This window comes from Pezoporus occidentalis, unplaced genomic scaffold, assembly GCF_034315485.1.
Source record: "Pezoporus occidentalis ecotype Australia unplaced genomic scaffold, CSIRO_AGI_Poc_V1 ctg17, whole genome shotgun sequence".
NCBI lineage: Eukaryota > Metazoa > Chordata > Aves > Psittaciformes > Psittacidae > Pezoporus > Pezoporus occidentalis.
Window position 1 is genome coordinate 1,475,752 of NW_026913531.1, and position 25,650 is coordinate 1,501,401.

Here is a 25,650-nt window from a genome sequence, read left to right on the forward strand (position 1 = left end):
AGTAAGGGAAAAAAAAGTCCCCCTGAAGAAACAAGCTGTGTGCTTCTTGTTCACAGGCAGTTTAAATTCAGTAGTCTTGCCAGTTTGCACAGGTTTTATCTCTTGTGAGGATTTTGGGAGTGTGTTTTGAAGTGTTTGACCAACTCAAAATTACTCTCATCGGAGCTGTCCTGAACTGCTTTTAAGGTCTATAGTCTCCTCACTGTATGTTCTCAAAAATGTTGTGAGAGTTCTCAGTTCCTGTATTAAGGAGTCTGACCAGCTCAGTTCTGTACCTTCAGAGTAGATAGCATGAATGTATTTATATAATAGTTACTCATCTGAGCCATTCTTCAGATGGAGACTTTCTGTACCAGTGAGTTGTACTTTTTCCTTGGGAAAAACAGATTGCAAGAGAAAATGTATGGGTTTAGCAGCTTTTAATTTTACAGGTAGTTGCTGATCATCTGCCCAATAGAGAAGGGGAAATGAGTAGTCAGGGGATGCCAGGAATGGGGATGTAGCCTTAACTGCAGGACTTGTGATGTGGTACTGACCTGCAGGGTGAGGTTAAATGGCTTCCTTCACCAGTTCAGATCCATGGGTGTCTGTGTGCCAGTTGTAAAGGCTTCTACTGCTAGAGTTAGCTTCATGTCAAAGCTGAAATAGTCTGTCTCTCTGGTGGGAAGTGTCTATAAACCAGGGCTGCAAATGCCCACAAGTCAGGGGAGTGCTAGGAAAAGGCCATAAAGCTGCACAGAAACACTCGCTCAGTAAATCTGGTACTGTTACTGGCCTGGAAAGAAATAACTTCATAGGCAGAGGCTGAATTGCCAAATCGGTTGTGAAGTTCTTTGATCAGCAGAAACCTTTGCTGGGGTTCATGGGGTTTGATAATGAGCCCAAGATGACAGTGCAGTCCTTTGGGCAGCACCTACCTACATTTTTCAGGTAGTGATGCTTCTAATAGGTGGCTGCCTGCCTTAATTCACACTGCATCCTGTTTTTGTTCAACAGCTTCAACTGTTACATTGTCTCCTGTCGTCTGCCCTTTGTAAGGGTGGTTAGTCACTGTGCTGCTTTAGGGAGCAGCTGCTTTTCCCTGGTTCCTGCTGGGATGAATTTCTTAATGAAGGTTGAAGAGAAAATGGAAGAAAGGAGGAAAGCAGTGATTTAGTACTGGTTAGAAAAAGACTGATGATTGAAATTAAGAGTTTTCTGAGCTAGCTTGATTCATCTGTAGCTGTTCATCTGCTTCAGTCCTCTTGATTCTGGAGAGGGTTTTTTTGCAAGGGCATGTAGGGATAGGACGAAGGGGAATGAATGGCTTTAAACTGAAAGAGGGTAGATTTAGATTAGATACTGGGAAGATTTTTCATCCCTGTGAGGCACTGGCATAGGGTGCCCAGAGAAGCTGTAGCTGCCCCATCCCTGGCAGTGTTCAAGGCCAGGTTGAATGGGGCTTGGAGCAACCTGGTCTAGTGGAAGGTGTCCCTGCCCAGGGCAGGGGGGTTGGAATGAGATGATCTTTAAGGTCCCTTCCAACTCAGACTTCTGTGTGATTCTGTGAATTGTACCATCCCACTGTGGCATTCTCCTCCAGTGAATTCCCTTAAGTGAGCTCCCTGTTTAAAAAAAGCAGCTCTCAAAAGAGCATGTGTGGTCAAAGTTGCTTTTTACTCAGCTTTGGGAATTTTTTTCAGGAGCAATTTCATCTCTTGGTAAGAGTTTCTGTTTTGGCAAAGGATAAACCGAGAGCATACAGCATGACTAATTTCTCCCTTTCACAGTTTAAAATTGTGCTAAAGTGCCCTGGAAATACGCTCCACTTCATGTAATGCTGAGGCAGTAGGCAATTTTGATATCTGCATCTATGGACAAAGCACTGAATCAGAGCAAGTCTTTGTTTTGAAAGTCATTTTCTGGCTTAGTACTATTCTTAGTAACTTCTAGTAAGACTTTGGGGTTTGACTGTTTTGTTATGTGTTCTCCCCCAGCTTGCCTTGCAGATCTGGAGTGACACACATCGGTCTGTATTCCAGTGCCTGGGGTTTGTGGTGCTGCCACCCAAGCTCTGTGGCCCCAGGTCATTGGTCTGAAAGGCTGAAATCCATGGGCCTGTGCTTGGAATACATTGGGTGAGCATCACATAGCCCTGTGCTCCTCGTGTTGCTCCAGCCTGCACACACAGCAGACGATTTGGCAAAGTTTTCCTATGGAAGTTGGTGGTTGTTGTTACTTTGTGGGGTCTTTGAGATCCTTATTTAATGTCACACATTTAAATCCTTAATTTATTGCCGTTTGTAAATACTGTGCTCACAGTGTTTTGAGCTTTAATTTATTGAATCAGTGTACTGGTACATGTGTAGATACGTAAATATGCATACTTAGTAAATCACAGTCACAGGAAAATTATTTAAGATATTCTAGCAACAAGATAAGGAGAAATATAAAGAGATTACATTCAGATAAAGAGGGGCATAGAAAGATTTATTGCTTTGTTTTCTTTTTTTCCTTCCCTTTGAACAACTTCTGTGCCGAACCTGAGCAACATTTACTGACTAGAGATGGAGGCTGGTGTAGCATTAGCGTGATGGAAACAGTTTGATGGTATTTGTTTTCCTCTGGAATGTGTTTGCATATCAGAGTACAGCCAAGAAGCTGACTGGTACCAGCAGAGGTGGTGAGAGGCTTCAAGGTTAATTTGCAGCAAATGGTAATTGCTTTTGCCTTCAAACTCATGACCAAGAAAGCTGAAGGGGTGGCCAAAGGTTGACAAACAGGGCAGTTTTCAGTAACTGTCTTGGTCAGTTCCTTCATGCACTTAAATGGTAGTTATGTATAAATGCTACAAGAACTCACATTTATTCTTTTTTATAAAGTATAATAAACCCACGTTTTGATTAAATACGACTGTTTCAGTAGCTAGCTATTTATTGGTATTGAAATTTAACTCCTGACCCAAGGAGGTGAAGCGGGAGGTGAAGTACATGAGGCAGATTGTAAAATGGCTTCGTTTCAGTGTAAAGCTTTTTTCAAAAGGCTGGAAGCGGTGTCGAACATTAAAATACTTGAGAACCCTTAATACCGAGTCTTAAGATGTATTAGTTACGATACCTGCTTCTTTTGGCCCTTACAAACCTTGCACAGCTGAAGCAGAAATGGCTGGACCGCCAGTTACACGGGACACTGAGGCTGCAAAGAACTGTAGCAGCAAAGAATCTGAGTAGCAGCAGCACCCCCCTTGCATGGAGTTTTAGTGTTGCTGATGAGCATGCCGGAAGAAGTGTATGCCATGCTGTGCTGTGCCGTGCCATGCAGGGGGCTTCTTCCCGTGGCAGGTTGATTTGTAAGGGGGAAAAGTGCTGCAGAAAGGGCATTGCTGCAGGGCATTAGGTTTATTCTCGGTGTGGTAGCTTTTAGTGCTGGATTCGGTTTGCTCCTAATCTGTTGAAATTCGCTCTCTCCCAAATGTTTGTCCATGGCTATGAGGCCATGTGTGAGACTTGAGGCAGATTTTTGTCCCCTCAAAAAGTAATCTGAGGGAAAAACAATTCCTCATTCTTGCAGAAGGCATCAACAAGAATAATGTTTTCAGAAAATTGTGTTCTCACAAAAGAGAGAGAGATTAGAAAAGCATCAAAGCATAATGAAACTGAAAGGAAGAAATAGGATTAATGTAGGGGTGAAGAATTTTTCTTGCCCGCCTTAATCTAAAGATGGTGCTGCATCAGGGCATAACTTTAGCAGTAGAGTTTGTAATTTAAAATTTATTCAGCATATTAACATTTTGTTGTGCAACACTTGGCCTAAAATGGGGTATTTGCCGTTGCAGTATTTCCCTGTGAGAAAGAGCACTGGACGCAGGCATGGGACTTGGAGAAAGGCAGTGTCATACCTGTAGCGCTGTAGGCTGCTCTCATGGTCATCTGCAGTGCCAGCATATGGATGCAGGCTTTGGGTGTTCGTAGTAAAGCACATTATGTAGCGTGTTTACTCTAAGGGCTCACGCCTTGCACTGCACATCCAGTTCCCATGCACCAGCGCTTCCCTGGAGCATCACCTCTCCTGGTGCTGGTGTGTCTGTGCTCTAAGGGTGACTGAGCAGCTCCAGCTTATCTGTACCCAAGGCAAAGTCCTTCCTTCACTTAAAGGTTGCACAAGCGACGTAAGGCAATAAACAAACCACCCACCCCAAAACCTGGGCTTAAGGTGTCTTGAACGATGGATCACACTTAGCAAACATGAAAGGCAGCAATTTTTAATGTCTGTTTTTTCATTACTTTAGCACAGATGCACTGCAAGCTCCACGTGATCGCCTCTTGTGTGTGTATATATATATATATGTGTGTATTCTAAACATAAGATTTGTTGGTGATCCTTAAAAAGACACTGTCTCCCTGAGTAGATGCTGCTTTAGCTTCACAGCCTGCATTTAAAGGAAGATTCTTGGTTTTGCCATCAACAACATAACCCCTAAAACACCAAATAGCTTTTCCAAAAGCAGAGTCTTGCTTTGTTGTCTGACTGCACACAGCTGGAATGACTGTTAAATGGACTGGTTTGTAGTGAATTTAACTAACTGCACCATTCTGCCACTCCTAGATGAACATACAAGAGCTTTCCACAGCACGGAACTTCTAGTTACCCAGTGCACCTTACTACCACGGTCAGTAACTCCACTCAGATTGCACAGAGTATAGATCCATTTATGAAAAGAATATTCAGGTGTAATTGTGTTTTGCCTTTTGGTTCTCACTTTTTCCTTTTCTAAGGAAACTAAATACTATGTTCCATTTGAAAGCTTTAAATAAAGATTTGTTTATATTCTCCTTGGTGCTTTTCTTGTGTCAGTGACTTGATTGTTGAGGTTCTGGTACCTGGTTTCACACACATTAATTCCATGAGCCAGTGCACTGGCTCTTTCTGCCCTCATTCAGCTGCTGAGCCACTGGCTTCTCACGGATTTATTTAATGTGTAGGATTTTAAACTCAAGTGCTCTCTCTTCCTCTTGTGACAGACCCAGAACCAAGTATCTGATGGGATTAGTGGAGAATTACTGACTCCACTGACTAGTAAACAGTCCGTAGCAGTTAAGAGTGGGAGAAAAGGTAGAGAATTCAAATGGATAATGATAAAAACACTCAAAAGCCAGTATCTCATTCCAGCCCAGCACTGCTGTTTTTGTTTCTGAGGTGCATTTACAGCTTCCTGTGCTGCATGGATCCTGCACAGCTAAGTGGTTAATGCTCAAGTGCCTGAGTGAGAAGGGCTTAGTGTGACAGGCAGGTGATACATTTGAAAAGGCATTAAGAGATTAACTGAATTCCTGTGGGTATTTTATTTACCATGTACAGGAGAAAACTGATGTTCCCAAAGGTAAGCCCTCTTGGTCACTTTTGAAATTGCTTTAGAAAGTTGCTGGCAGATAGAGTTTTCAAGTAAACACAGGAGGAGATGGTACCAACTGGCTTTTCTTGATACATGTTTTTGTTGGACAGCTTCAAAGGGCCCTGAACATGACTTGCAGCTGCCCAGGTGAAAGGAACCCAGTAATTGTGCCTGCAGCCCAGCCCAGGCAGGGCACTGAAGGGCATCGGCTGGCGCTGGAGCCAGGCTCTGCACAGGGTTTGTGCCCCACTCTGTGCACTTCCAGCTCCCAGCACAGCTGATAGAGCAGGTTGTACAAACAGCATAGTAACAGGCCTGTGGAACACTGAAGCCACTTAAAGCCTCACTTCCATACCAAATCCAGTAAAAAATGGAGACCAGCAATAGTATAAAGCTGTCACTGGCTGTTCCCACATTGTTTTTAATACTGTGGCATGGGGGAACACCATTTTCAGGGACCCAAGTTGTTCTCTGTTGAATGGTAGCACAGCTTACCATCAAGCTTCCAGCAGCATGGCCCTTCAACATATACTTACACTTCATTTTCTTGTCTTAGACCGTGTCTGTGTTACTGGGCTTCACCTTATTTCTGTCCAGGTAAGAAAGAGCATACAGAAAAAAGCTGTTTTTCAGTGACTACAGCGGCTTTATTATGAGAAATGAGGGCTGGGCTCCTGGCATTCAGTTCAGTTGGGTGACACAGCAGCTGCCGGCTCACACAGGAGCCTGAGCTTGTGTGAAACATTTGCAGACAATCCATGACTTCTTTTAAATTTGGGCAAATTCTTCAGACTGTGCATCACAATTCTACAGTTATCTCCATAGGCTGTACAGGGTGTCTTTAGAGTAAAATACGTAGAAAATATGATAGTCTATTGTAATTAAAGTAAAACATTTGATTGTTGAGCCAGTATTTTACAAAATGCAAAAAACATGCCTGTAAATCTGAGAGTTTGGTTCATAAAAACATACATTCTTTTGCATATACAACTCCATGCCTGAATTTCAACCGCATTTGTGCAGGAAGATGTTGCCTTGCCACCTCATGTCATTCCCAGCTATTGGAAGATGACAAGCAGAACGGTCATTAAAACCAAGATGACATGGAAAGTTGGTTTTACCGCAGCTGAAGCCCATTGGAGCTCCTGGTAGAGGGGAGTTTTGGGACAAGAAGCAGCACTTGACCTGATAGAGACTTCTGGGAAAGTGAAGTCTTGTTTCAGAGCACTGAAGTTACCAGTGTTGTCATGTATTTCCACTGTCTTCAGGATGGATTTAAATCCCGGTAGAGTAGCCTAGGAGCAAACGTGAAAGGTTTCTTATTGGTGTGAAATGTTGAGTTCAGCTGGGAAACAAACCATTGTGTGATGTGTTTGTTTACGCTTTCGACACATAGAGAAAAGTGTTCTAAACATAAGTCAGAGAACACAGAATGAGGAAAGAGTATTTACAGCAAAAAGAACAAACTCCCCAAAACTGAATAGAAACAGAATGCATATTTATAATGGGGGGCACTGCATGCTGTGCAAGAGAGGCAATGTCACTTAAGCATAAGCCCTTGGCAGGCAGAGTCCATTTTGCTTTGATGTTTTCTGAACATCAGCATCTGAAAACTGCTGCAGAAGAGCCATTTCAACCCTGGGGAGTAACTGCCATGGAGGGTGGTGCCAGCCCAGGGCTGTGTGGGTCCCAGCCTCCCCCTCCTCACCCTTCAAAAGCTCTAGAGTTTGTTTCAGACACCTCAAGCTGGCATCACTGTGGTCCAGACAGTCATCCCAGCCTGCTCCCACCATCCAGGTCAGACGAGTGCTTATCTCCAGACATTCCGTGGACTCAAGATCTTACTGAATCAAAAAACCCCTTCTGCTGACTCATATTTTAAGATATTTTCGTTCAAATCTGCTAGAGTCTTTACAGCTTCTGTACCAGTGTCTTGAGCAAGTTCAGCTCATTCATCTGCATGGATGCAGTTTTGCTGTGCTCAGGAACACATCACCATTAGAAACCATAATTCAGTAAGGCTGCACTTACATTGATCACATACGTCCCAGGCAGAAGGAGAAGAAAGTACTCCCCTTGTTCATTTGTTCTGTAGGGGCAGACATGAGGCCTTCCTTGAGCTTCCACAATGGCGTTGGGAATAGGATTCCCGTTCTTATCAGTAACTTGACCCTTGATACCTATCAAAAAGGCAGAGAAAGATCACAACCTCTAACTGTAGTGAGCCTCCTTCTCCAGGAACATCAGACTATTCTGTTGCTGGATGCAAAGGCTACCTCACTGATCTCAAGCACATCCAATAATATCACCAGTCACTCCTATCTTACTGAAGGGAATGAGAATAGAAAATCCGGTGGTGTTGTTCATAGCTTACGCTCACATTAAGTTAGAAGGCAGCAATGTAATCACCGATTCTAAATCTCAGCTGCTGAAAGCATCACATACTTCTTGTCCGTGTCTTTTACTGAAGGGCTTCAATCTTCAGTATTGGTTTGGGGGTGGTTTTTTTTGCTACCTCTCCCCCTTTTCTTTCCCTCCAAATTAAAAAAATACCAGCCTTTTACCCGGTACTTCCCAATGTCAGAACACCAACAATGCCTGTGAAGTAGATTCCCTCAATTCTCACACACCTCCTTCAAGGCAGCACTGGCACTAAGCAAAGATAAACCAGCAGTCAGACATTCCAGGCAACAGAATGCAAGATAAGCAACAGACTTGTGCAAACCCTTCAAGTCATTGCAAAGCACTACTGTTTCACTGAGCAGCAGCTCTCTTCCAACTGTGAAGCCAAAAATCACACCTAGAAAAGCCTTACAAAAATGCAAAATCCAAGCAGCAAAGACCCATGAAACGTGAACACACACACGTTTAGAGACCTCTGAAAGAAATGGCTGTCTTTAGGCTGCTCAGAAATGCGGGCTCCCTGGAGGTGTGTATGGAAGGACATCCCCAGGACCCGTCCCTTGCTCCTGCCCCAGTGCATTCTAAGCCACCTGCACTGCTGTAGTACTGCCCTACACCTAATATACCTGAATGCTCTCCTCCCTTACCCATCCCTGACCGTGTAGCGCTTGCTATTCAGAAGCAATTGCTCCAAAGTTTGCCCATTGGCCTGGCCTCAGCTTTAGCTCCCTTCCCCATGTGCACGCTCACCTAGATGTACTTGCTTTATATATTCGATCAGAGCAGCTTTGTTGTCTCTCCAGAACTTTTCCAGCTGGTCTGCTGGAGGATATTTACAGCATGACAGCTCCAATGTGATTTCAAAGCACTGTCCCCAGATGTAGTTGTAATCTTGCATTCCACCTTAAAAGTGAAATAAAACAGTGTTCAGCTGAAAAGAAGCACCAAATTCAGGCTAGAAGAAAAATAGGAGAGTTAAGATGTTGTTACTTACATCACACCTGTAAGAAAAGTAAATCAGATAAATTTATTCCTCAATGCTACGCTTCTATTTACTGCCTCCTGTGGAAAACCAACTTCATTGCTCCAGTTGCATGTTGAGTGTTATTTTCTAAAGCACAGAGCCGTTTGGGAATGATGACAATTATGTCTGAGGAAGGGTGGGTTTTTAACTTAAAGTCTTTCCAGCGCTCACAGATAGGGGGAGATAAATTCACAGCCTGGCATAGACTTTGCCACTGCCAAAGCCATCCTAAGAGCCTAGTAAGGCTTTGAATTCAGATTGTGACAGCAACACATTCTGCCACAGTACACAGGATAGTCTATTTGGCTACGCATAAACAGTAATGAAAACATTTATTTCAGTGATCAAACAGTAAAAATAAGGATGATACCTGAACAGAAGATTGGTTTTCTCTCTGAAAGAACAAGACCTTGGTGCCAAAAGGTAATCTATGCAGCTATGCCTTAGAAAGAGCACAGAAGCAGCCAGACAACAGAGAATGCCTCATGCACTTGTGCAACTGCTGACTGGGAGAGTCTGTTGACAGCCAGGTCCTGCTCAGAGAGTCCGTGTGAATGTGTCTTACTCCCCACGTCCCCTCTATTCTGGCACAGTCACAGCCCTTTCATCATCAAAGATGGCAGGAGAAAGTGAGAACATCATATCTGAAGCAGCTGAAAAACAAACACAGATGGCCTTACCTTCCAGCTGGTACCAGGAATACCCGTTGGTAATGCCATCTGGAAAGGTTTGTCTGTTGTCACACCCAGTCCCTTTGTACATGCTGGCATGATTGAAAGAATAGGTTTTTGCCAAATGGATAAAGACATCATCATCTGGAGACCTGCTATAGCCTTCCAAAGAGCCTGTAGCTGCAGGATGAAGAGAGCCACCATGTCACTCTTGTTACTGGTACAGTGCTGGCTTACATACAGCATAACCATCTCCAGGTAGCCATATCAGGCAGTGTTTCTCAAAGTCTGCCCACCTCAGCTCAAAAGCTGATAAAACCTTACCAAAATCCTTATAAATTTTGCTTTTGTATGGCTAACGTTCCTAGCCCACATCAGCTGTGGAGAGGAGAGCTCGGTACTAGCTTACCTGAGTTGCCATTATCAAAGGTGTAGCTGGCAACCAGGGCACCCCCATGCAAGTTTGCTGAAAGAACAAATGTCTCATTTTTTATCCAGCTCATGACTGCTTGAGTCTCTGGCTGAATGCTGGCGTTGTTACGTTCAAAGGCATCAGGAAAATTTCTGTTCAGATCTTCTCCGTTCTTATTGTACCTTAGAAAGAGAAGACATGCCCATTACTGCTTTTCTTATAGACACTTTCATGTCACCAGCCTCCCAGTACTTCACATCTGTGGTGTGCTAGTGTCTTCAGGAAACAGGGAAGATGACCATTGTAAATCTCCTCAAGCATCATGAAGATGGACTTTAGTTTGTTTTGTGGCAGCACTGGAATTTCATAGGACACAATAAAACAATTCTGTTGTATAGCGCATATAGCATATACACACCTGCACATACATGAATTAGAAAAACCTAAGCCAAGTAAGGGGGATATTGTCCTTCTGTATGTGTTCTTCCCACCTGTATAGAAGACCAAGGTAACTACTGGCTGGCTGTGTCCCTTGTACTGCTGTCACTCTAGACAGAGAGAAAAAAAATCTGACTCAAACCCAGGATGTGTACTCTTCTCCCCGTACCTGAAGGGCCAGCCTTGCAAATACTTTCTTCCTTTTTCACTCAAATAGGTCAGTACAAGAGTAGAGAGAATATTTAGTATCAGCTCTTTTAATTTTTAAACTCAAGTTAGTTAAACTCTGTTTATTTGACAGTGAGGGGATAAAAAAAAGATATCACCCTCCATAAAAGTCCTGTCTATTTGCTGAGGAATAAATGTATTTCCTAATAAAAAGGAGGGCCTGCACCAGTAACCTGGAAAGCTAAATTACCTAAGCTACATTCTCACCTGCTTCTGGTGTTGCCATGGCCTAAGAGAACTTCTGGCTCATGAGTTTGTTTTTAGTGGATATTCCAATTTTGTCCCTTTGGCATTTCTTCCCACTCTCTCACTCACTCCCCCTTTTCCCTCTACTAGCTTGTTAAACTTTTCCTCTCCTCTTTGGTCTCTACAATAGTTACATTAAAGAATGCAGAAGCAGCACAGGATGCAATGCTAGGTTATGTTTTGTTTTGCATGTTTTTTCCAGAGCACTATTATTAGCACAGCACCTATTAGAGCTACCTCTCCTCGTGTAACTCTTCCTTCTTACTACATCTGCATTCAATGTGATCTTTAAACATATTTTTGTAAGTCCATTCGACAAGCTGAGACACATCTTTTTCACATTAATAAAGGTTACAGAATTACCCAGTTGAAATAGAGTGCTGTAGGTGGAGTTTTCCCTTTTTTTTTTTTTTTTTGTAGCACCCTAAAGGTCTAAACAGGTAATTGTGCTTCTATTTGCTGTCTGGGTCTCCTGCCTGAAAGGTTAGGTCATTACACCATTCTGACCAATTTTCTTTAGCTGCACCACGTATTAACACCAGTCTGACTCAGTCTTCCAAAAACTCTATGCTGCAACAGTGTATCTTCAGAACAGCCCAGGCCAAAATTAGCCCTAACACATCCCCTGGTGTATCCACTCCACTGATCATGATTCAGTCTCTGGCTATCTCTGGTTATTACTCCCACCCATTTCCTTTACCTGCTCCCACCCTCCTAAGCCACCCTTACCTTCCTCGCGTGTAATAACAGTCAGGAACCTTTGTAGCTTCAAATCCATCAGGATTCATTGTTGGCATGATATGAATCCGGGTATTATTGAGTAACCGGGTAATAACTGGGTCCCGCCTATAGCTGGTCACCAGGAAGTCTATCAAATGGAGCAGGATTTCTCTCCCAACAGTCTGTATAAAGAATCACAGATTCCATTTTAAGTCTGCTATGGAAGAAAAAGAAGTAAAAAAAAGACCTACTACTTTGCACTTACAGCTTTTTCTTACTGGGTTATACAGACATACAACAGCGTTCTGGTTAACACTGTTTTGTATATTTTTGTATATTTATTTAATAGATGAAGGAGTCACTGGAGGGTTTTTACACATGTTTTAAACCCCCGTACCAACCAGAGCTCCTTCTGTTATGGGAAACTGACTATGTCAGCTGCACTGCTTTAATCCCGCATGCGTAAGGCACAGCCTTATCAAAAACTAAACCTGCATAGGCTGCTTGTTGAAGGCAATGTGGGCTCAGAAACACACCAGAGTCACAGCTCTGTGCTGATGCCCAAGGCACCCTGAATCCTGAACATAAGCACGTCTGTGCTCTGCATCACTACTTGGCAGGGAGGGTTCAGAAGAAAGGAAGGAGACACTTTCCATGATTTCCAGGGTGCTACAGACTAGGATTTTTCCTTGTTGATCCCCTTTTATGGGAAGCCAACTTTAATACAGAATCAAGAGAGGCCTCATAATCACTTCTGTTACAGCCTCTGTTGCACTACTTTATTTTAGTGCCATGAACACAGGCATTGAGGAAAACAAGCATATGTAAATCCTCAGAAAAAGAGATGGAAAGACATTTGGATGCAGACAGATCAAGGAAAGACAGTGAAATAGCTACTTATTTTTGTTCATGCAAGCTTGCATAGGTTGTGAAAACTGGCAGGACATCTGCCTTTAGTCTACTCTAGCACATTTCAAGCAAAACAGTGGGAAATTCCAGCTCCAGTGAGTTAAGAACAATCCTATTCTACACCCCAAAAACCACTAGTACAGCATTTACTAGACCATAATTCCCAGGAGCACTTTCTGTAGCACTGTGACCCATACCTCAAGGGGGCTGCCGGGTTCCTAAGCCCTAGCTGCAATGGGAACAAATCAAGACTTGCAACTAGATGTGCTCTGGAGATAACTTCTCCCTACTTTATCTACAAGAACAAAGCCTGGTAAATCACTGCAGGCTCTAAATCAAAGCTACAGCATCTCACTATCTTTGAGAATGAGTTTTGTATCACTAAAGTGAAAATACTGCAACTTTTTTTTTTTTATAAAGTGAGGTTCATGGAGCAGCATTACTGATGTCAAGGGTAAATATCTCCTTGTTTTGAGACTGGAACAGGCTAAGGGTAAAAGGTAGATGAAATCAAGCAAGGGAAAAGGAATATTTCTCCATAGCTTCACTGCACTAATGTCTTGTTGAATTTTCCCATCAGTGCATTTTAGTGGCAAATCCTGCTCTGGGCATTAAGATAAACAGGAACAGAGACACTGTTCTGCAGGAGCTGGGTTGGTATAATGAGGGCTAGGTGTAACTGCTGTTCAGGCTGGGACCAAACTGTGTCTTGCCACTTAGCTGGCAATTACCCTTTATTGCAGGAAAAATGAAGTTGCAGATCACACTGCTGTGCCATACTCCAAGGCAGCCGTGATCTCCGAGTTGGTGTTTCAGGAATTGTACCATGCTGTTTGTACAGAAAAAAAAAAAAGGAGGATTTCTTCCCACCTGCCCTCCAGGAGATTTGTTCCTAAATTTTCTAACCTTGCTTGTCAGCTCCTGCTGTCTCCTGCAAGCCACCATCCAATATTCTGCTAGGGGAAGCTACCTTACTCAAGTGCATATACCGAGTGGCTCTTTTCCTAGACATTACAGCAAGTGGGCTTTGAAAAGGGCGGGGGGAAGTACCTAATTTCCTCCATTGCCAGTACCTTTCAAAACAGCACCTGAGTACGCTAAAGCGGACTGCTCTGCAGGTTTGATAAATTTACCCCATGAAATGTAGGAAGTGATGCTACAGAACCTGTCTTGCATGGCTAGTTCAGTTCCAGCTCTGATAGACATCTTGGAAAGCAAACGGAGCAGAGCAGGGGGGAAGAAAGGAGGGAAGATGAAAGATAAAGCTAGCAGACTTAGAAGCAGCACGAATGGCCCTACCACAGAGATTGCTGAGCTACAGACAAAACTGGACTGCTCTCTGGAGAAACAGGGAAAGTACCTCTGCTCCTACTATACTTCACTTCAGTGCCTGGCAAAAAGAAATTCAGAAATGAAAGAACAGAGAAATAGGAAGGGAGGAAAAAAAAGATAAAGAAAAGCAACAAAAGAAGGTGGTGGAAAAGATCATGTTCCATTCTTTATGAACATTGTCCAGTTTTTCACAGGTGACATTCTTTGTACATGAAAGTTAAACCCAGACTTACATACATTATAGCATTTTAAAAACTAACCCTACTTCATAGGATGCCTTGCATACCTATTGTTGTATCCAAGTACTTCATACATAGAATCATCAAACAATTCAACTAATCTCTATCACAGAGAGTCGTTATGTTAATCATCCCTGGTGGGGAAAGAGTGTATTTATTACCACTGTGTTTTGCTGGAGTGACAGAGGGGAGGTTTTGCCTCAGGCCAGAGTACCCTGCATTTCTTGAGCGTGCACATCTAGAGGTGTTTGAGGGGAGAGAAAGGGAAAGCTTTTGCTCCTGGGAAAGCATAGCTCAAGTTTTGATCAAGATTTCAGCCAAGCTTTACCCTGGTACTAGAGAGGTCAGCTACACCTGTGGAGATAAGTTACAAGACTTTATTTCAGAGCCTCAAATAAAGGATCTAGGCACACTGTAAATAAGTTGCTGACAACAAAGTCAAGGACAGACATCTTAACTTGCCTGTACTGTAATACAAAAATGTAAAGAGCAGGGAACAGCCTTTATGTGCTCTGGGGCTCTGAGAAGACATGATGAATATTTGGTTTTAATTACAGTATCCCAAAGGCGATGCCCAGGTGTATTGTTTTGCTATAGCTCAGATGAGGGGTGACATAAAAGCCAAGGAAAACACTTTCTCCCACCTCTGGGGATAGAGTTGAACAAGTTCTCTGTGCATTTTCAACTGACAGTTTCCTTGTGTGCCCCAAAGGGAGCCAGCAGGAAAGGCTTTCAGTGATCCTCAGGGAAGCCCCAAACAAAGCAGCATGCGTCAGGGCATGGATCAATGCTGTAGAAAAGGGTGTGACTGCTGTTCCTTACCCCTTAAACTGCCTGACTATTGCTTCTGGCACGGCTGGGTCAGCACCTTGCTCACTACTGAGGACTTACTCAAGAAGCCCTGACAGCAGCCAGTTAAAAGATTAAGGTTAGCTCCAATTGCACCTGCACTGTAACACTTCACTGCAGCACTCCTGTTCTTAAACCATTTGTTACCACATGATAGAAGCCTAATACCAGGGGACTATGGGTGGATAGACTCTGCCCATTTTTATGATTAAAATGCTTTCCTTAGCCATAGCCTGGTTTTTAAATATGTTGAAATAAAGATCCAAACCATCAGGTAGGACCTGTTTCAGGACAACATGGTCTTGCCAGTTTCCTTGCTCTAGACCTGACTGCTCTACAGACCTAGCACAACATACCGGGCACAACCCCACCTAAGGAAGTGGAGTTACAGCAAAGAAACCAGTAGGCCATCCTGGTTTACCACTTAAAAAATAACATCTTGTAAGCATGGCATTTAACACTTGTACCTGCTTCACTGTGACACGCCCCACTGTGTTTGTCCTTCTTTACTGGAAACCACCAGTGTTAAAACAACTGTGCAAATACAGTTCAGCACATATCCATTTATTTCTACAGCAGCAATCACTATGAAAATATGATAACTACCACATATATGGCAGGGAATTGCAGTTTGTTGGTTTATTACTGAGGCAAATGGCAACATACCTATCTCTTGCTTTTGAACTAGTAACTGGCATAAGATGTTGCCACCTGCACAAATTCCACAGGCTTCTCAGCACAGTCGTCACCTGGAAATGGATCCCTTTTTCTTTTCCCACTCAGAAGAGTGGGAGTAAAGATAAGGAAAAATGCAACTGGGGTGAGGCAGTTGGTGAAAGAGATCTCAGCAGCAGCCAGCAGCGTAAGTCTTGTTAGCAAGTAGACTGGGTTGCTTTGAATTTTGAAATCTCTGGTGCTTTTGACCTTCTTTACATCACATCAGCTAATACTGAAGCCAGGTAGAAAATAGTTCACTAGACAAGAAATATTTCTCTTTTTTTAGTCTCTTTTCTAGAGCACATATTTGTTTCCCTGCCACACCACTTCCATGTTTTATGACACAGTACAAAGGATAGAGGAATTTGTGCTGAAGATCCCATATAGCAGATTGTATAGTATGTGGACACAACACCTTCTGCCCAACCTGGTGATTTAAAAAAAAAAAAAGCCCCCTTCATTTATAGTGGCATTTTGACAGCATAAATGCAGCTTCCATCCATTTTTCAGAAATCATTGAAGAATACTACATAAGATGTCTTAGTTTGTTGTTTGATTTTTTTTAAGCTCCAATTATATTGATCACAAATAAACCTACCCCAGTCCTCTCTCAGCCAAGTCCTAATAAGTCATATCTCAGGAAGCCCTTTTATGCATATGACTATGTCTATGATGACATGGAAAATAGGGTCTAGTTGTTTTAACTTAAATCACAAGATAAGCCAGCAAGATAGATGCTTTCATGTAGGTTGACTCAGGTCTATCAGCACAGGCTCAGCTACACATCATGAAAGAGGCAAAATACTATTACACTAAAAAAGTGATCAGAAATGGGTGATTTAGGAGGAAAGGGTTGGTATCACAGCATTACCATCAGAGTTTATCTTGTGATGGTACAGTTACACTAGAGCTGCAGAAATTTAACAAAGCCATATACTTAATACATTAAAGGGAGCAAGCAGAAACACACAGGTAGTTTACACTTTGTTCAGATATGCCTTTCCTTAAAGGGTTTCTCAGCTGCGATATCCATGGGTTAGGAACAGCCTTCTAATTAAATCCCATGGTTCAGATGTGGAGATTGGACTTCAGCTACTGGCACAGCTGGTCAAAACATGGTAATTCTGCTCTATGTATGATTTAGGAGTATTTGGAGCTTGGTTGTGGATGATGTTAAGTGAAATGAGTTCTTCCTCAGCAAAGTATGAGTGTACACGCTGAGGAAGATAAGGTCTTTCAAGAGTACAAGCCTGGGACAGGAGATGCTGCTGCCCCAGTTCAGCGTGAGAGCTGCCACAGAACAGCAGGCAGACTCTCCCTCATCTTCCTCAGTGCAGACTCCATTAGTATTTCACAGACTGCTCAAAATACATATACTTATTAGTGCCACTTTAATTCAAGTCTCACATAGCTGCAAGTGACAACTGTCTCTAATCAGTTTTAATCTGACTTGTGTTAAACAAAAAGTACTGCTAAAACCAGTGTACAACTTCATACAGGCACACAAGGTATAGGAGAAGTCTTTTGCTGCATCTCCAGGGATGTGGAGCAAAAAGTTCACTCTATTTGGCAATGATGATCACAAAATAAAACCATGTAACCATGGCTGGTCATGCCTTACAGTATTAAAAAAAAAAGTTAACTTGCTTTAAAAAAAAAGGTCTTTCCAGTTCTGGGGAAAAAATTACTCTTCCTAGTATTATGTACTCACATTATTTTATTGGAACTTCGCTGCTGGGCAGCTCTCCAAGTAACCTAGATTTTCTTCCAGCAGCCTGTGTGAACAGCCTGCACACATGCAATTCAGGCTCCTCTGCCCAGCTGTTAGGTTTAAGGAGCAGGCAGCCAGCTGAGTCAGAGTCATAAAGGGTCATCTGTGTGATGACAGGCTAGAAGGGCATTACCACCAAACCCTTTAGAACAAAACTTTCCTCACTCTGTATCATTTATGGAAATTATCAGCGAAGCACAAAAGACCCAACTAGATCAATGAAGCCATAATTCCACAATTTTAAAGTTATGAAAGACTGGGGAACACAAGTTGAAGCTTGTCATACAGTTAGCGCAAAACTTATCTGCTTAATATATTATAGGAATAGCTGAACCTTTCCTTAGAGACTAGACCAGAAGAATCACAGATTATGGGGAAAAAAATATTGAAGTTCTTCAACGTTTTTCTGAATGAGGAACTCATTTCCTGCCATCCAAAATACTTTTATGGGCAGATAGGAAAACCAAGTGCCACTTGTGCATTAGACCCAGGCACAAAAAGCATAAACCAAAGATCATCATGACAGCCTGAAAGGGAGGAATAGCTCTATTTCCAGAATCTTTCCTGGGTGCATGCTTGGTCTGATGAACAAGCTAGAATGCAGCATGGCACTTAACTGCTACATGGTAACTCAGCAGCTCAAGGATCAATGCTGCTCAAACACGAACAGTACCAAATACTTAAAAACAAGTTTTGCCTCATTTCCTCACAAAGTCATTATGAAAGTTTAGATCCTACGCAGTGATCCAGGCTGTCTGATCTCCAGCAATTCCTGACCCTATGGATATGCAAACAGTTCGTGTCTTCATGGTCAAAGTTCCTTGTGCATATCCAGCTGGGTAGCAATAATGGTAAAAGTGCTTCATTGTGGAAGTTTCAGCAGGAGGAATGGCCTTCTGTTGGATTTGAGAGCCAGGATGAGATTGCTTCCTGCCCTCCATCTCTTTCCTACCAAAGCTGGGTCATCTGCAGCTGTAGGTTTGCAATTCCCTTTAGCAGTCTGCAGGGACTATCATGTGGAGCCTCAGCTCCTAAACACCCTGATGGCAACACATCAGGTTGTAGGAGTTGCAAACTGTAGCTTGGGCATCCAGTAACACATATACCCATTTGAAACCATGAATCAGCTTCCTCCCACACAGTTAAATTCCAAAGCAGTCAGGCTCCCAGCAGCCCTTTGAACATAGACTAGTTTCACCTTGTTTGACAGTGGGCTAACTTGGGGAAAATTCTTGGCACATAATGTCACAAGTGCCTGTAGGCGTGCAAATGCTCACACATAGTATTGTTAATAGCAGTAGCTTATGTGCTGCGCTTTACACAGGATACACTTCCTAGTACACCTACTTTCATTAGTTTTGGGAATTCAGTCCAGCATATATAAAATTTTTGCCATTTCTTTTGAATTAGTTCACATGAAAGACTGCACAGAAATAGTGTAAACTTATCCTGAATATGACTAATATAAGCAGGTAAAGCTAAAGAATAAGGGAAACAGAAAGCAAGAAAAGATTAGAGAGAAGAGTGAAGATGTATTTCTGTTCCAGATTCACATGCTACATCAGGAAGGCTCATAATCACCATTTTCTCCTTTATTGTTATTCAGTAGGTATTCTTTCCACAGCAACTTAATCCTGAAATTGCTTTTTGGTTTGTACTTACTGTGTTCTCAGGTGAATCTAGGTATTCCTACCTTAAGGCTTCCAAAAGAGATTTTCTTCCTAAAAGAAATCACTTGGTGCTTCACAACAATTATTATTCAATCATGGGATGCATTTGAAGAGCTTATCAGTCATACTTTATGCCTAGGCAATAATAATGTACAAGCAAACTATTGCATCTGACTTATTACCAGGAAAATTTAAGCCTCTGGGTTAATTCACATGAAGAAGACAATGCTCTCTACTTGAGAGATCTCAGGTGTAGGATTGTAGGATTCTTCACCATGATGTACTGTCTCCTAAAGCCCTTCTACCAAAATATGGGGACTTTATTCTTGAAATTCTACAAGAAATACATACATTGGGTCCATTTGAGGCATGACACCTCTTAATAATAAGTAGCACACACCTGAGAGAAATTCACTGTAAACCTGTGGTAAGTGTATTTGGTATAAACAACATTGCAAAAGTTGAAACGTACCTCATCCCCATGCATATTAGCAACATACTTGAACTCTGGAATGCCAATCTTATGTTGGGTTGGAAACCTTCCCAGAACAAGGACCCACAGGTCTCTACCTTTAAGAGGGGAAGGGGAAAAGAGTTTTTTTAAACAAGTGTAAAAATCATACACAAACCTTAGAGAAAAAAAAACACATATAATAAGAAGAGTTGGTCATTAAGGCCACTGTACAAATTCGCATATTTCAGTGCTACCCAGGCAGTCCTATATAGAGCACATCAAGGCAGACTTTGTGGGTTTTTATTCTATGAGTACTTGCTGTATTAATTATAGGAATAAATACATTTTGCCTTCTGACCAAAAGTGTGTACTGAACCCTTTCAAAAGCATTTAACCAATCCTAGAAAATAGGTTGGGTTTGGTTTTTTTTTTTTGGAGTGAACTTTCTTATTATCGAGTTTAGCAAGCAAGATCTTGTAAAGCAAAGTCACCAAGCAACTAAGAAGCATTTAAAAATCAGTCTTCCCCCCAGAAATATCATAAGGGTTTTCCAAGTTTTTATTATCAGAGTAAAAATATTTTTTTTGGTATTAAAGACAACACCAAAAAAGCTAAAGCTAAGCACATTTGTGAGTTATTGCTTGGAAAACAGGAGGCATTGGTCACAGCTGTATCAGATATATTAAAACAAACAAAAAAAAAATCAGTAGGGAAAGAATAGCTACAGAAGAGTGTTAGTTAGGACAATAAAAGCTGCACAGGAAGCTGAACTTTGAGTAACAACACACATACAGTTTGGAAGTCCTTATTTAATGGGGGTGGAGGCATTTTTGATCATTATTTTTTGTGATATTGTAGCATTACAGATCCTATCTGCAAAACTGTGCTTCCCACTAGTCTGCTCAATGAGTTGGAAAGCTCTCATTTCAGTAGATGGCAGTAATGAAACTGGACCAGTTCCTTGGTAATATCAGTCACAGCCTATGGATTGCTAACACTCAGGCCTTGCATGTACATTTCCTGTCCCCAGCTCTCACACAGGCCTTGCTGAGACCCAGGAGCCATCTCGGAAGAGGCCAGTCATCATTGTTATGTATGTGCTGCATTATATGCAGTACTATAAAACTTTTGTGGAAATCTGCAAATCTGCAGTAAAACCCTAGAGCATAACAATTTCCTGGAGGTGGGAGCCATGATGCTCATGGTACAGCTGCAAAGCGCCAGTCATATAGCTAGAAAGTAAAGCAAATATACGCTGGCAACCGCAGTACCTTCAGGAATGGGAGAAAAACATTGAAGACGGAAGGCACACTACAAAATGCACTGAAACAAGTGAAAGACAGGTAAAACTGGAGGCTGGTTGCCAAACTAAATTTTCACTTAAGAGGTTGAATCAGTCTCAGGCTTAGGTTCAAGAAGCAGCAAGAGAGCACTGAGAGCAGACAGATTCAAGAAGTGGTCTCAGGATCCCCTCATTTTAGAACATTCGTCTTTTCTTGGTATCCTTATGCCCTTCTCTAAGACACTATGCCCAGCTCTCCTTCCCTCTCTGCTGGAAGGAAATCTCAGACATCCCTCCTTAGTTCCCAACTTGTCAGTTGCCATATGGAGTACTGCACCAAGAGGAACATACCTGCTTACCATTGCAATTGCAGCCTTTCCACCAACAGCTCAAGACTGGCTACTGCAAACCTACAGTGTCCAGCTTCCCTAGCTAGGGATTCAGCAGACCAAAGAGCACATCCAATGTCTAAAAGACAGCAGTGAAATTATAAAATTAAGGTAGCAAAGGACCTATATTGAAGACCTGACAGTCTTACCTTTCCACACCTAATTATTATCTAATCACAGCAGCCAAACAATATAGCAGTCCTGAAAACATGAAGCACCTTATCTCACCAAAAAACGGGACATAAAAGTTAGCAGATCATAAGGGCTATTTCAAATCCAACTACTATCAGTAACACATCCCTTCCACACACACTTCCTGAACCATCTCATGAACCAGCGTAGAGCAGTGCCATAGTCTTCAGCCACTTACCTTCAGCAGTACTAGCACCAATTTTGTACTGTATGTACACTAAAGCAGCAAAAGTTTGAGTACAGCTAAAATGCTATAGTTCCATCATTTAAGACTTTCTGCAAGTAATATTGTATTCTGATTTCAAATTTTAAGAAATTTCCAATGCTTTACCATCAGCAGTGCTCATTCCTGCTGCTACCACTTGAAATTGCACTCATGGGAAACTGAAGGAAGAGCTAAGTATAGACTAGCATTAAGTGCTGATTTAAATCAGTCTTTTCAGCATGAGTGTTTAAACTGTTTATAGTTTGTGTGAGGGCCAGGGCCATCTACATGATAAACACTCCCATGAACTAAGACACCAATTATTTTCTGGCATTTCCAGCTTACGAGAAATATTAAAACCTGCCATTAACAATTAAAATAAATTCCTGGGTCTGCTCAGCCTGCAGTACTGGATAGTGCACCTACAAGAGATGACATAAAATTTCTTTCCATACAGCAGTGATTTATTGCATATAAAAAGATTCAGCCTTTAGATAGTTTCCTTTAATCAGTAAAGCCTAGATAACTTTGTTTTTGTACCTGGAATGAACAGCTAACCTGCCTCCTGTTCTTTGAATCAACTGAATGTATACCAAAAAGACATTTCTTACTGCCAAACCAGAACTTGCTTCAACTAATTAGCAAAGTGTAGTTCAAGTAATCAAGACAAGTGTGTGTTTCTAACCACATGTCTCAGGACAAGTAACAAGATTGGTACTGCAACAGAGCTAGACCACACAATTTCTAGTGGAATAAGCAGTCTTTTTTTAAAGTTTTCTAGTAGTGGCACAGTTCATGGCATAGTATCAGTGTTCTAAACAGATACATGAAAACTGGGAGTTAACATGGAGAACTGAAATCAATCTTCAGATGTAGTGGGAAATAAACCAAATCAATTTGCAGGTGTTGCAGTCTGGATCACACTCCTGTTGTCTTGTTCTGAAATTTATTTCTGCTTTTCTTCACTTTGTTATTTACAGCTACAGTTATAAAACAAAACAAAAACAAAACAAAAAAACAACCAACCAAACAAAAAAAAAAACTTATCAAAGAAAGTTATGGCTAGGAAATTCAGTCAAATGACTGGGCAATGCATCAGACCCACTCTCAGTACCACTCAGAACAGGCTACTCATTCAAAAACTTGCATGGAGGCCTACTTTTACACAGAAAAAGCAATAGGCTGACTACAGTCCCCCTGGGCCAGCAATATGCTGCTCATGGGTAGGAACTGCAGCGATGCTGATCCATGTTGAGGCAGTCCTTCCATAGGAAGGCACAGGACAGAGGGAAAAGGAAGAAAGATTGCCTCTCATTAGAATGTAAGGTGCCAGAACAACTTAACCATAGAAACAATCACAGAATTGTAGAACAGCTCAGGTTGGAAGGGACCTCAAAAGATCTGGTCCAACTTTTGATGGGAAAGGAAGCCTAGATGGATTATCAAGCACTCTGTCCAACTGCATCTTGAAAACCTCCATTGATGTGGACACTACCACATGCCTGGGAAGTTGTTCCAATGAATGATTTCTCCCACTGTAAAAAATTTCCATTGTCTAGATCATTTATGTGATGTTCAGTGTAGGATCCAGTATTAATCCCAGAAGGGCCCCACTTACAACAGGCTACAGCCTGAATAAAAACAATTGATCACCACCCTATGAGTGTGGCTGTTTAGCTAGCTTCCTACCTATCTTATAGGCCATGTATTCAACCTATATCTTGCCAGTTTGTCCAGGAGAAGGCTGTGGGAAACAGCATCAAAACCAGTTTACTCCATCTCCAGATCTGACTGAATACCTATTTGAACAGTGCAGCACTGAACATGCTCATACAAAACTTCCCCTGACACTGGCTAGAAAATTGAGGGTTTAGATAGATGTCTAAATGCAAGCAAGCCTCAGATATCAATCTACTGGGATCCCATCTATGTTACCTATGAAACACAAAGCTAGGTTATGAAAAAAAAACAAAAACCAAAAACCCCAAAAAACCACAACATGACATTATACCAAATCAAAGTAATGACCTCAAAAAAGTATACTTACGAGGTTTGACACAAGCCACAACAATTTACTTCTTTGTATTTCCTATCCTCTTTCTTAAAGCTTACTACTTTTTATTCTTACTTATCCCATGTTTGCCAACAAACTCTACAGTCCAAGTAGCATATTACCAGGGTGGTTTGTACATGACTCAGAAAGATGTGGCCCTAAGCTGTAGGGAAGGCCCCCTTAGTAGTAAGAAAAAAAGCAGAGAAATTAAATAGAAAGTGTAAACAACTTAAAAGCTTTATCATTATTCTTCAGGTTGGTATTGGCTACTGAGTACTGTGAACTCATCCTATCAGGGCTTCATTCCAGTGTGCTCCACACAAAATATAAATTTCTGAGCCCCAAAGCATGTAATCAAAGTAGTGCAAAATAAGAAGGGGGACCAGACAGGCAAGTTTTTATTCTATGAGAACATAAGAAGGTAGTGGATATGCCATAGGCATAGCTTGTGTCAATCCAGCTCAATTCCTTTACAAGCAGATCTTCAGCCTAGATTCTATGATGAGAACACCAAGTAACAGTAGTGAAATACACCAGCTGATTTTTTATAACAGCTTCCACTGCAAGAGCAGCCAGTATGTAATTATGGTTTGACAGAAGAAAGAAACAATGCAAATATCTAACATCTACATTACTTATACAAAACATTGTGGAGAGACAGGGTGGCATGAGAGCCACTCCTTGATAAATACTTTTGTAGATACACCCCAATTCCCACAATCTCTCATGCACTCTTTAATCCACTGCAACAATGCATACTGATGTCAGAAACATTATGCTGACTTCATTTGGCAACATATTCTGCTATGACTTGGGATAGCCCATCCTTGCTGGCTACTTGTAATACTAGTGTAAATCTAGGTTAATTGTTGCCATGCAAGATATTAAGGAATCTTCACAGTTTCTTTTTATTACAGAACTATGCCAGGGTATCTTCCCTGCACATACCTATGTTCTAAGTCTAAGTCAGATTATGCTTGTTACTACATGAAGGTCTTTATCTTGCAAGGAAAAAAAAAAAAAAAAAAGAAGAAATCAATCCTGCTTTATCACTTCCAACTTTTAAATCATATCCATGGTAAGTCTGTTTCAGTGATAACACAAACCTTTTTTTGGCTTTTACTTTTTCATATAATTTATTCTTGTATGCCCTGCAAAGCTCAGGCAGTATGGTACTTCCAAGCTTCAATACGAAGACAAGGTGTTCCTTTCTCCATGATAACAGCGGGACAATGCTGTCTTTCAGCAAAACGCTACCACAACTAATGAAGGACTTCAGGAGCAATCCTCACTGGCTAAGCAAGCACCCGCAACATTCTTGCCCTGTGGTACTCTGATTTGCCATCACCAATTCAAGCTGGAAAATCTAAAGCTATTTTGGAACTTGTCCTCTGCAAGGAGACTGCCCAACAGCACACATGGCTTGATTCATATTCTAACAGAATTTGAGTTACCAACACTTTTTATAACCAGAAATCTTTAATCAGAATGACTGACATAGTAGCATTGCAGAAGTGGCCTCACAAACATGCGCAAATGCACAAGTTTAATCTAACCAGACTGTTGAGTAAAGCAGCCTCCAGATTATGATAAATAATATATATGTACCCTTTGGGGATACAAATTCTGTATGTTGTCAGCCAAAAAAAGGCAGCTGTTTCTGCTCAGAAAACAGATACTTGAGATGTCTGGTTTATACTCAGAATAAACTACATACCTGAAAACTGGGATTAGATATACATCTGTATGAACAACTGTAGTACATCAGCTCTTTTTGTGAGAGTTTATCCTCACTTTCAATATACCAGGTTCTCATGGTCCACCAAGACAGAGAAACTTGGCCTGGCCTAGCATTACTAATGAACAAAATTGATACCCCAAGAAAAACTAGGACATCAAGAAAGTTTTCAAGGTATTGTAAAAGATTAAAGAGATACAGATGAATCACATGTTAACCAGGCATATCTGACAATATTCAGCATGCTGCATAGTTAAGCAAAACAAACCAAAGATGCTCATGGTAACATTAGACTGCAAGCCTACCATGCCTTCCCTCCTCAACTGATAAGATTTCC

General features: G+C 41.7%; 1 protein-coding gene across 5 annotated transcripts in view; it reads right to left on the reverse strand.

Annotated features, from left to right (window-relative positions):
• Positions 1-5,757: 5,757 nt before the first annotated feature.
• Positions 5,758-25,650, reverse strand: part of CPM (carboxypeptidase M) — a 31,283-nt gene continuing 11,390 nt past the window's right edge. For 3 of the 5 annotated variants that reach the window (XM_062613697.1, XM_062613696.1, XM_062613695.1), the window contains 6 exons: positions 11,523-11,695; positions 9,879-10,063; positions 9,479-9,649; positions 8,525-8,677; positions 7,403-7,551; positions 5,758-6,666 (listed from right to left, as the gene is read on the reverse strand). In XM_062613697.1, the coding sequence (XP_062469681.1) occupies positions 6,430-6,666; positions 7,403-7,551; positions 8,525-8,677; positions 9,479-9,649; positions 9,879-10,063; positions 11,523-11,695 (1,068 nt within the window). In that variant the 3' untranslated portion in view covers positions 5,758-6,429. Of the gene's footprint in view, positions 6,667-7,402; positions 7,552-8,524; positions 8,678-9,478; positions 9,650-9,878; positions 10,064-11,522; positions 11,696-17,270; positions 17,291-19,472; positions 19,571-25,650 lie in introns of those variants that run through there. The other 2 variants (XM_062613694.1, XM_062613698.1) reach the window with 2 other exon arrangements.